Source organism: Montipora foliosa, chromosome 9 (genome assembly GCF_036669935.1).
Source record: "Montipora foliosa isolate CH-2021 chromosome 9, ASM3666993v2, whole genome shotgun sequence".
Taxonomy (NCBI): Eukaryota; Metazoa; Cnidaria; class Anthozoa; order Scleractinia; family Acroporidae; genus Montipora; species Montipora foliosa.
The window spans coordinates 21,586,085-21,597,859 of record NC_090877.1 but is presented as its reverse complement, the minus strand read 5'-3'; the positions used below and the strand labels follow the sequence as shown (position 1 = coordinate 21,597,859).

Sequence of the window (11,775 nt, the reverse complement as noted above, 5' to 3'; positions counted from 1 at the left end):
ATACTGGCTTTGAAAAAAGAACTGTCGGGTCGACGTGGGTCAAAAATCAATCTCGTTCCCAGAGTCTTCGTTGCCCTTGACCAGCGGGTCGGGTTACGAGACCCGCTGGTCAAGGGGAACGAAGACTCTGGGAACGAGATTGGTCAAAAATCAAACAGCCGCACATGCGTAATAGAGTGCCACAGGCCCTTTAACTTCACGCCCGACTTGACGGGGAATTTCGACTTTGGAACGGCACCGAATCGCAAAATCCCGCATCAGCATAGCAACCTATAACGAACTACGTCATCAATGAATAACACACAAACACCATAGCAACCCCTTCCATATTAAGGAAACCTTGAAAACTATGGAGGGTTTAACTGTCTTATGATACTTTTGGTCACGATATTCGGTGCTTACCTCATGATAATCGGTGCTTCCTTCCTTATATTCGGTGCTTCAATCATTTTATACACAAGTGATTATACAAAATCGCGCGCTCTCATTGGCTCGCTATCTCGGATTATCAGCCGATAATCATCTCGACGGACAAAATGGCTGCCGGTAGTCGTTTTGCCACTGTAAGTGAAGATGATTTCGCGTTGAAATGTTTTTTTTTTCTCTTTTTTGAAATAATCACCTGTGTGACTTCGTCTCGGTGAATATTCACCTATAATCACTGAGCCTGAGGCAAATAATTGTTAAATATTCGGTGTTTACTTCCTTAGTATTCGGTTCTTAAACCATTATGTTCGGTTATCTTTCGCCCGTGGAGCCGTAATCAAAGTGAGCTGTATTTCTAGTGTTTACCAAGCGTGGTGTTATGTATGACACTGAAACCAAATGGAAAATTCTCTGATAACTTATGGGTTCAACAAAGACAGAGAAGGAATCGCACACCTTAAGTGGATCTGTGATCTCTGTTGGCTGGCTATTTGTATTTATTTGTACTCAACTCTTCACAATCTTCAGGTAAAAAAATAATTGGAAAATGTGACAGCGAAGAATTATTTGAAAGAAAGCTTGTCGTCTACATGATTTTGTGCTTCATTAGTCAAGGAGAAGGTTCTTCATGAAAGGGTTAGTCTGCGATCATGACCTCCCTCGCTACTTATCATCTTGGGGAAGGAGGGCATGATACATTTCCTGTACGGATCGCATTTGAAAAAGCCAAAATTTGGCTTTTTTGTCTGATCGGCCAAGCCCCCCAAATCATACTTTAATAAAATCAGTTTAACATCTGATCATATTATGGCCGCCGAGAAGGATTTGAACAGGAATGATGTTTAGGATATGTTTACAGCTGCTGTTGCCTCGACTTCGGACTTTTTTTCACAAATCTTTAAAGGAAGAGCAGTGAGAATGCATCCGAAGATTGGTTTGTCTGAAAGAAGACATTGTAGTTGTACTTCCTACGGGATTTACAGTCCCGAACATTCTAGAAAAAATGCATCGTTCCACTTCCACTGCCCCGAAAATGTTTGTAGCTGTGGTAATTCTTTTGAAATATATTCGGAAGCAACAAGTCGTGAATCCAAAAAGAGCCGAATAGAACTTAGTGGTGCCACAATCGCGGAATCAGCCGAGTTTGACAGAGAAATTAGACATTGTTTACGGAAGCGCTGAACAATGGTTTAGTGACAGTTACAAAATAGTAGTTGAGTACCTGCTCCTGGAAAACTAGAATTTTCCTCGGAGACATTAGCATCTTTTATTGGCATCTTTGACTTAAATATTCGAGTTTAAATAAAGTTATTGCTGCGAGCATTAGCGAGCAGCAACACTATTCTCGACTTTCCTTGTGGGGCCTGGGCTCTATATATATGTGTTCAACGTTCACCCACCGCACAGTGAACCACAATGGCATGAACCTAGAACCACCATGGGATGAGCCTTAAGGACTGGGCACAACTGGGCACAAATACTCAATTTCGTTGCCTTTGTATCTTTAAATTTGTTTGGAAAAGATCGTGTGAAAATTGCGAAATACTCATCTCATGTAAGGCTATCTTTCAATCATTAAATTTGCTGCTCCTATGGTTCGCTGGCATGAAATTGCGAAATACTCATCTCATGTAAAACCATCTTTCTATCTTTAATTTGTTGCCCGGAGAAGATCCTGTGAAAATTGCAAAATACTCATGTAAGCCTTATTGGGTAATAATATTTCAAAACCTCTACAAAGTCTTTGTGCCTCATGTGGCAGTCAAGTCGCGATCGGAAACCGTAAGGAAAGGCCCACTTGTTTTAAGGCAGAGGCCGAAGAGAGGGCGGTGAGTTTACTTGCCCTCTTCAATTCGATAATAGGTTAGAAAGCCCGTTCTTCTTCGTGTAATTTAACCTCGCGTAAGCAGTGCGAGAAGTCAACGTCGAAAATAGGCTGTATTTATGTGTTAGTATTGATTTAACAGCAACCTGAATAGTCGCGGACTTCAAATTTTTCCATCTGCGTCAAGCTAAGATTTGTTTGTTTGTTTGTTGTTGTTGTTTTTTTCACTAATCCTTGAGCGTATTATTGTCAGACACCTACCGGTAATTAAGTTTTCCCTTAAACTAGGATCAGGAAGATGAAACTACCCAAAAAATTAATCACTGCCTGGTTGCTTTCGTCAGGAGAGATTCAATTAATCACCTGAGTATAAAAGAAGAAATAATTTTAACCTAATTTGCTCTGAGGAAATTTAAAGCCCACATGGGTAGATGGCGTCACGCAATACCCTACCCTGTGAGGCGTTAGTAAAATCAGGAACATTGGACATTCCGGGGCCTCTCGGAGGGGGATCGAGGGTAAGAAAGAAACAGTTCATTCCAGCTTAATCTCATGAAAAGAAGTCCATAAAAAGGTACGGAAGGACTGTTATACAATGTTACACAAAATGTGGTAGGGAGCGAAGATCCGTGTCTTCTTCTTGAGGAGATATATTCTTTTCATTTACCAATTTTTCTTCAGTCAGGGCCTGACTTCTTCAGGAAGTTAAATTTAACGGCAAATGAACCACATTTAACTCCCTGAAGATGAAGACAGGCCGTGCCTGACAAAATATTGGTAAATGAAAAATATATCTCCTCACAGCCGTACAACCAGCCTTGCAGTTTTACTTTGTTTTATTTGTTGGAAGATCCACAGGCTCCCCAAGCTGAAAATACGTGGTGTATGCGACAGTTTGTGTATATAGAGAATGGTATGGGAAAATCACCGATCGTAAAAAAATTGTGTAAATAACTATCTCATTTGAAATAAAATTTTCCGACCTCAAATGTGTGACGAACTTGTCTCTTTTGCCTAGTTTAGAGCCATTCTGACGCCGTTTAGTGAAGTTATCCGGAAGGCCGTTACTAAAATAATAGGAAGGCCGACCACTCCATCCATCGCTGGCCAGACCTCACTCCACTGCCCCTGTTTCAGTTTTTAGATAAGGTGTGTGTGGGTTCTCAGTAACTGAAAAGAGCACGTGAATTACAGCTTATACCTTGAAGGTATAAACTGTGATTCACGTGCTCTTTTCAGTTACTGAGAATATTCATCAAAGATAACATTAAAATTTTCAAGCGTCGAGGGAAAAAAAATTATGCCGTCTATAATTCAATGTTAATCCAGCATATTAATTACAGACGGATCTTATAACGGATCAGTGTTGTATGTCCCAGTGAAATGCTAAGCAAGATAAAGTATGTATTATTGTTTGCACACATGTATCGACTACAACCTCTGCCTTTATAAGCGTTTCTCTTGACCGATCACATGATACCAATCGCGACAATCGTCGTACGAATAATTCGGTTTAAAGACTAAAAAGCTACTCCATGTTTAATTAAGGCATACTTAATGGCCGATGAATCAATTGTCTGTACACTTTAATGTTTTCTCAACGCAGAATCTAGTCCGAAATTCAACTCCTTTCGTTCCCGAAATCGGTAATGTTGAACGAGTAGTCTGTACTTTAATTCTCAGTGTGGTAAAAAAGCTTAAAAATGTGAAAGCTTTTATGGCTATTGTTTCCACCAAATTCATGTTTTCCTGTAAACAAGTTGTCTCAACGGGCGACAGGACAACTGAAGGATAGTCAAGGCTCGAACCTACAACCTAACAGATGGTCTCTTATCTGGGTTCTTACTCGACAAAGTGTCCTGGTGGTCTAGAGATCGTACAGCATTCCCTCATTTCTGCCGCTTCGTTCAGGCAGAACAATCGTTCATGCCACGGTATACCTGCCAACTTTTTCTGAGATGTAGGCGTCAGATTTTTATCCTGGGAGTGCTGGGATTTTTGAAGACGACACGATCATTTCCGAAGATTTCCGAAGACGTCCGAAGTCTTCCGAAGAAGTCCGAAGTTTTCCGAAGACGTATAAACGCGAGCTCGCTTCCAGTGCTTTTCACTTCAAAAATCAGAGATCGCGAGGAAGGTATTGTTATTTATTCATTTTACACATGGTTTTCGTTCCTTACATGGGTCTGAGTTAACATATTTTTGGGAATTGTGTCAAGCAAGACGGCAACAACTCACATTTTTCAATCAGGCGAGAGAAATTGGCCCGCAAGCGTGAGCCGGCGTGAGATCGAAGTTTTCAACCCGCAGGCGTGAGAGTTGGCAGGTATACCACGGTGGTTCATGCCATGGTGGTTCATGCCACGGTGGTTCATGCCATCGTGCTTGAACGTTCCAAACCCTGCTCTCAACACCCCTTGAATGTGACTTTCGTTCGTTCGGTGGCGATGATTTTGAAGATGCAGTATAATAAGATCAGCGGCGGTAGTTGTTGAATTGTGCGTGCGCAGCCCACATGGTCCATGTTCCCGTAGCCTGTGTACAGCCGCCCACTCTCCGCAAAAAAGAGAGAGTGGGCGGCTGTACACAGACTATGTTCCTGCGATCTGTTTAATTGTCGATCAGCGGGTACGTTTATATTGCTCTTTTTCAACTGATCTATCATGCCCAGTGCAATTCTATCAATCGCTGGAACTATTCATCAAGGTCACGAACGATTTAGAGACATTTCCAAGGGAAGACAATGCTCTTTTATGAGTTTTTCAGCGCTGTTGTGTGCACAATGCAATTTAGCATGTCTAATGCGGCACTGGGATACTGCTACAGTTGACCAAATTTTTAATCGAAGGAGACAGGATGTATTTGAATGCACTTGTTAGTCAATGTATCCCAGATACAGAGACGCTGTCCCTGTTTTATCTGCCAAATCAAGCGCGCTGGAAAGTTCAATCGCCCATTGAAGTCACAAAATCGCCTGCCGAAGCACAGTTCAACACAATCGCCATTTGAGGCAAACGATTTAAGACAATCGCCCGCGCGTTGAGGAAAACAATTCAACATTTAAATTTAAATTGAGAAATATCGATTGACAAATTATCACACATGTGGGAAATCACCGTGACATTTCTTACATCCCTGGTAATAATTCATTTTAAGTTACCTATTAAATTACAAGAGAATTACCCAATTATTCAGGAATCATACAATAATTTATATAAACAGTTTATGACGGATATTTCATACCCCATTGGTCGTTAAGTTCACATTACTTGTTCGGTTACAAGAGAGCTATGCATTTGGAGATTTATTGTGACAAATCAAATGCAAGTAAGACAAGGGCACCCAACGGGAATATAATTCAAAATCACTTAGATATAGCATTGTTAAACGTATTTTAGTATTTAAAGCGGTAGATATAGGCATATTTTTATCTCCTAAACATTTTTCATCTGTTCCGATTTCCTAGCTGAAAGTCTAGTTGTCCGAAAATTATAGGGATCAAAACTTACCTTTTCGAACATTTCAGCCAGAAAAAAGGGCAAAAATCCTTTAAAAATGCATTGGACAATTATACCACTTTTTAGATGTTTGAAAATCCTAGGACAGGCAGGCAAGCAAGAAATTTTACAACAAATGTTCCGAAAATTCTAGATCTCAAATCGTCTTCCGAACAGATATTTTCCGAAAATTATTGACGTTGGGTGCCCCTGGTAAGAATATTTTGATGAGATGTTAATGCTGTTTAAGCACCTAGAAGTGATGACTTCAAAACAATTCACAATGACTTGACCTTTTAGATGCTTAGATATCCTGATAATATACAGTTTTAAACATGTTTTGTAGCTTCTAAAATTAATTAGTGATTTCCTTGTGTTCTTGCTCGTAAGACAAACAATCACAAATATGAGAAATCACCGTCGTTACATCTTACCAATTTTCTAGTTCCTGTTACTTGTTGAATTCCAAAGGGCAATATTAAAATAATCATATGCATTTCGTTCTTAGGGCCTGTTTATATGGTCTCGGTTACCCGAGACAGCCCTCCTCCCGGGACAAATTTACCGAGCGTCTATAATAGAATTGCGTGACCGAGACAATGTTGACCCTGCTTAATTATGCACATATTTTAAGACGCTCTTCAAAAAATGCGTATCATCATTTGCCTTTCTTTCCTTCTAGTTCGTTTTTATTAAGTATAGTTGCGTTTTCACATTCAGCAAATGGACTGACAATCTTAACGCAGCAATAATATGTAGTTTAAATAAAAGGCTGAGGCGAGAGGTTTCCGTTGACAGCGGTGAGAATTTTGGCGGGAAAAAACTTTTAATTCGAAAGTAAACGCTAAAAACATGTATAAGCTCCCAAATTGTTGCCTCTTTGATTTTTATTTTATGCGTGCGCATTCAAGATTTTGCTGTCCCGTCTCGGGTGGTCGAGACAAACTGTTTACATGCGAAAAAGTTGTCTCACCTGCCAGGGTTACCCTACCTGCCGAGACAACTCGCCTCCCCGAGTTGTCTCGCCCACCCGAGTTGTCTCGACCACCTCATGTAAACGGTCAAGAGAAAATGAGGGGACAGAGAGGGAGGCTCCCGGTCCAGCCCTTGGGATATGTCATGTCCACAAAAGTTATTTTTAGACGAGCGGAAGTCTTTGTTCTAGAGGAAGTCTGTCTTCCGAGACGTCCGCATGCAGGCCAACCTCGGTCTGATGTTTGAAAGAAAAGCAAAGATTTCATGTAATGGCGGACGATGTGGACTTAAAGTTTGTCGATGGCTGCATGCGGACGTCTCGGAAGACAGACTTCCGCTCGTCTAAAATTAACTTTCGTGGACATGACATATCCCGGCCAACGCCCCGAGCCTCCCTCTCTGTCCTCTCATTTTCTCTTGAAACGGTTGATAGAATTTTTTAAACAAATGAGTGGAAAAATATCTCGCCAAGGGTAACTCGGGGGGAGGGTTGTCTCGGGTACCCGAGACCATATAAACAGGCCCTTAGTGTTCACACAATGACCAAAATCCAGAACAACAACAACAAAAAAAGATATACCTTGAACATCGCAGAGGCTATTTGCCTTTGCTGTCATTGTTTCATTTTCCTTTGATTATCACGACAAATCGTTAGCGATGTAATTTAAAAAACCTCCCAGTGCGCGAAATTTTAGTTGACTTATGCAATACTTTTTGCAAATGTATGGTTGTGCAAATAAAGCTTCTTGTCGTTGCTGTGGTCTTTCGTTCATCTCCTCGCAGCACTTAACTTGCTATTAGCAACCCCTAGTTGTACTGTCTCAAAATTCTTCGTCCCTTGACTTTTTGTTTAACATAAAAACCGCACCAATGTCAAGTGGGATTTGCAGAAATACTAGTAGCTTTGATTGTATGGATTAAGTCTGATTAGGTAGCCAAGTTTTTAAGCTTAGAAAAATATCTGTTTTGTCATTATAGTGTAAAATGAAGTTTATTTGGGAAGCCAACAATATTTCTTTAACTTCCTGGTTAATCTAATTTATTGCTACGACTTACTAGTGCGAAAATTGTGTACATTACTCATGCTTTTTGCGAATTTTGAGTGTCAGTCATGAAATTACATTATTTGCGTGACATAGCTCCTTTATCACGAGGATTTTTCAACAATATATCGCTTTACTCTAACCAAAAAACATTCAGATAGTAAAAAGCTTCATATTTATTAACCATTTCTTTTGAATTTGTGCTTGTCAGCATTGTGATTTGCGATAATTCGCAAGTCTGTTTTTGTATCTCATAGATGTTTAGATTTTCAATTGCATGGCCACTTAACCTCGTGATTGTGTAAATAGTTCACCCTGAGGTCAAAATACGTTTCTCAGGAACCCAACAAAGAAGGCTTCCAGACCCGACAGATGAATTGTAAATATTCAATTAAGTATTACAGCAATATTAAAAAACCAAAGACGGAAGTTTCTTGGATGAAAAAGTACGTTGTTTTACTTTGAAAACGACGCACGATTAAGGGTGCTTTCGACTGGGAAATCCGGATTTAGATCTTAAAATCTGGATCTTCGGATTTCCAATCGAAGACAAAATCTGAAAACGGAATTTGTCGCAGATTCATTGATTGGAATCCCCTGTCGGGTGAGGATTTCAGTTAACAAAATCCGTCGCGAAATCTGTTTTCGGATTCGATTGGAAATCCGAAGATCCGGATTTTAAGATCTAAATCGGGATTTCCCAAACGAAAGCACCCTAACATTCTTTCCCGTAGTTCATTCAGTTGACACAAGGTGATCACGTGCACCTTTATGGTTGCCTAACACGTGATCAATTTATTCCTTTTAACAGTACATCATGACCTTCCCCTTGATTCATAGAAGTCAGAGACCGCAGAATATTTAGTGTTTTTAAGATCGATTGTAATTAACCTTTCGATGAGAATTCGATTCAGAGTTATGAATGAAAACTGTTATTTTTTCTTCATTCGCTTTTTTCACCGGATATCCAGTTCACTGAAGCATAAAATGAGCGCACCGTCGGCTTCCTGGGAGAGTACTCTGTAGAGAGTAAAGGAACTTCCGTCGTTAAATAAAGTGTACCTTTTACCTTTACCTAACATCGTATTTGATGTAGATCGCTCCAGATGAACCAAACATTTCGATTAAGGAAATCTTTCCGTGCATGAAAAATATTGCGCATGACGGCCCATGGCCCTTCTTCACATTAATTGGTGCTCGGACATTTCTCATCTCTTTTAAAACGGAATTTCTTTACTTAAACGGTCATCACTTTTATTTTACTTCTGAAATTTCTTCATAGAGCATTGCCGGCTACATTATTTTACACTTAACTTGACGCTACTTAATGTACATCGCATGGCCAATATTAATTAAAAATAATCTCCACACACGAAAGCTACTACTAGAGTGAAGAAAGATATCACAGTACATTAGGCGCCACAAATCATTTTCCACTGCATCAAACACGGCGCGCCAAACGAACAATACTAATGTTTTTGTCCTCGGGCGAGTGACTCTCCTCTGCAGATGAAGTTCAGCTTGGTAAAGATATCACAGGGACATGGGATTTAATTCCTAAACTCATGATCTCTAACCTGCGATCAGACCCATTTTTAGCATCGGTCATATGGTCTCATATATCGTCGCTCGCTAAATTGCAATACAGAGCTTCCAAATACCGTGCTATCATAGACACGTTCACTCTGCCAATTGCCTGACCCACTTTAATCTCCCAATATGGTTACCTTACCTAAATTTATTTTTCTGAAGGAGTTTCATCCACGATGAGATAATTTTAGCCTTTCTAGTTAGCACATATTGTAAAAGTCATCACTTCGAATACGTCTAAAATAATGTGTAATGTTCATGAGAAAAATTGCAGCTACTGTGATACAGTTGCAATATATCATTTTGAAAATTCTTTTTATATTGACATGACAAAAGATTTTACGATATTTTGTTTTGTTGCAATGTTATATTTTAAGGGTCACTGGAAAGATTGTGGATTGTTTTGGTTTTTCATACGCATGAATGTTACGTTTTACTTGACTTCCTTTCACAAATCGCAAAGATAACAACACTGCCTTTTTTTCCCTTAAGTGAAAATTACAGCCCAAGAAAGATTAGCTCTTCAGTTCCCCGCCAGCACAGGATGCATTGACTTTCCAAAATGTTGTTCTTTGCGAACTGAACAGACGTAAACACAGTAAAGTTATGTTCACAATATTCAGTTTCGATATGTGAAATAAAGCTTGTCTTTAACGGTTCAGTTTAGCTTCTGGTTACATATTGTCTTGATCAATCCGTTCCTTATCATTCCTCTTAATTTGCACACCGGTTGAGCTTTAATCTCCCATTAGATCTTTACCTAACCAGCCCTGAAAGTATCTGGTTAGTTTAGGCTGACTTTGCCATACATTTGAAACTGTAAGATATTCTTAAGACCCTTCTGTCAATATTTAAATTCCTCAAATTTAACAGATCCTTACAAGCGGCCTAACCGCTAAACTGGCATCTGACAAAGCTTACCAATAATTAAAATGTCGAAAGCCTACGTACACAAACAACACGAACAAATTTTTCAATAACAAGTGCTTAATTTCAAATTTAAATTAAGCACTCTGACCTTTGATGAGATTGAAACTGTCGAAAGTATACGTACACAAACAACACAAACAAATTTTCAGAAACAAATGCTTTATTTCAAATTTAAATTCAGCGCTCTGACCTTTGATAAAAATCATTCGCTATGTATTACAGGAAAAAATCGTAAAAGTGGAGCTCCTTTCAATTAAAATCGACCAAAAAAATACCAGTCATTGCCATGGCAACTTGCACAATCGAAAGCACCTGTAAGTAGGCGGAAAATATAATGCAGCGTGTAGCTACGAAAAAGGCTTCGATTTCACAAAACATGACAAGCTGAAAAGTGGAAATTTTCCTAGTGGTTCTTTTGTCCAAGAAAATTAAAGCGAATAAATCCTTCGCGGTATGGCAAACCCCCCGTGGAATAGAGGACCAGTACAGCGGCCTCCATTAACATCCAACGAACGCAAAAGGTACTTTTTTGTTTGTTTCAGCTCTATTTTCTTTCGTTACAGTGGGAGAGAAAAGACTGCAGAAATTCAAGTAGAATCTTAAGGACGGTTCCTACTAATTCAAAGGTATGTTTGCCCCGGTTTATGATTATGCAGGAAATGTAGATCTTAACAAGTGTTATTGAAATCCAAAAAGAAAATTGGGGGTAACCCCGCATTTTTCAAAGATAATTCCTGAATAATATTTGTAAAAAGCTTTAACATACAAAATAACGTATGGCGTTCTTTCTCAAATGGAAGCTTAATTATCTCTCGAAAAGGCATGGTTATCCCCAATTTTGTCTTTGGATACCAAGAGTACTTACTAAGATCTACTTTCTCGGAATAGTTTTAAACCGCGCAAAAATATCCCTGAATTAGTAAGTATCACCGATAGGAAACCCGAGTATCTCGAGATGCATAGAACGTATGCGCAATAACAATAGTAGGCACCGTCCTTAATATTCTTGATGATTCCGATTTAAAACTATATAATTCAAATTACCGCATATGACTGAGCCTCAGGTGAACAATGTCAATTGTGCATTCTGGTAAAGACTTTTTCTTCAAGTCATAAATTCTAAGGTGTTGAAAGAATTGCTACGTACTCCGTGGCAAATCCACCGGTAATTGACCTCTGAGAAAAAAGAATTTATTGTGAAACCACCTGACGCAAAAAGAAACAATTAATTTTACCATGTTGAATAATAGAATTTCCAATTTTTCTAAGGATTTCTGAAATATACTGCTAGATAAAACAAGGAGACTTCGATCATTGTGAAGCCGGCGTTATTTTAATCTGTCTCTAGCTTCTGTCTTAGAAAAAGATAGTTTTAAAACGAATTAACTTGTGCCCGAAATACAATTTAAACTGGTGTGAAGGGATCTTAACACGTCGATATCGATGTGGTAACGATTATTTGTTACGAGAGCAATATATAGCTTGCTGA

The 11,775-nt window shown here is 39.2% G+C and overlaps 1 protein-coding gene across 1 annotated transcript in view; it reads left to right on the top strand.

The window, feature by feature from the left end:
- The first annotated feature begins 10,649 nt into the window (after positions 1-10,649).
- Positions 10,650-11,775, top strand: part of LOC137971234 (coiled-coil domain-containing protein 154-like) — a 34,304-nt gene continuing 33,178 nt past the window's right edge. Inside the window, exon 1 of the mRNA XM_068818012.1 lies at positions 10,650-10,807. Within this exon, the coding sequence (XP_068674113.1) occupies positions 10,740-10,807 (68 nt within the window). The 5' untranslated portion in view covers positions 10,650-10,739. The remainder of the gene's footprint in view (positions 10,808-11,775) is intronic.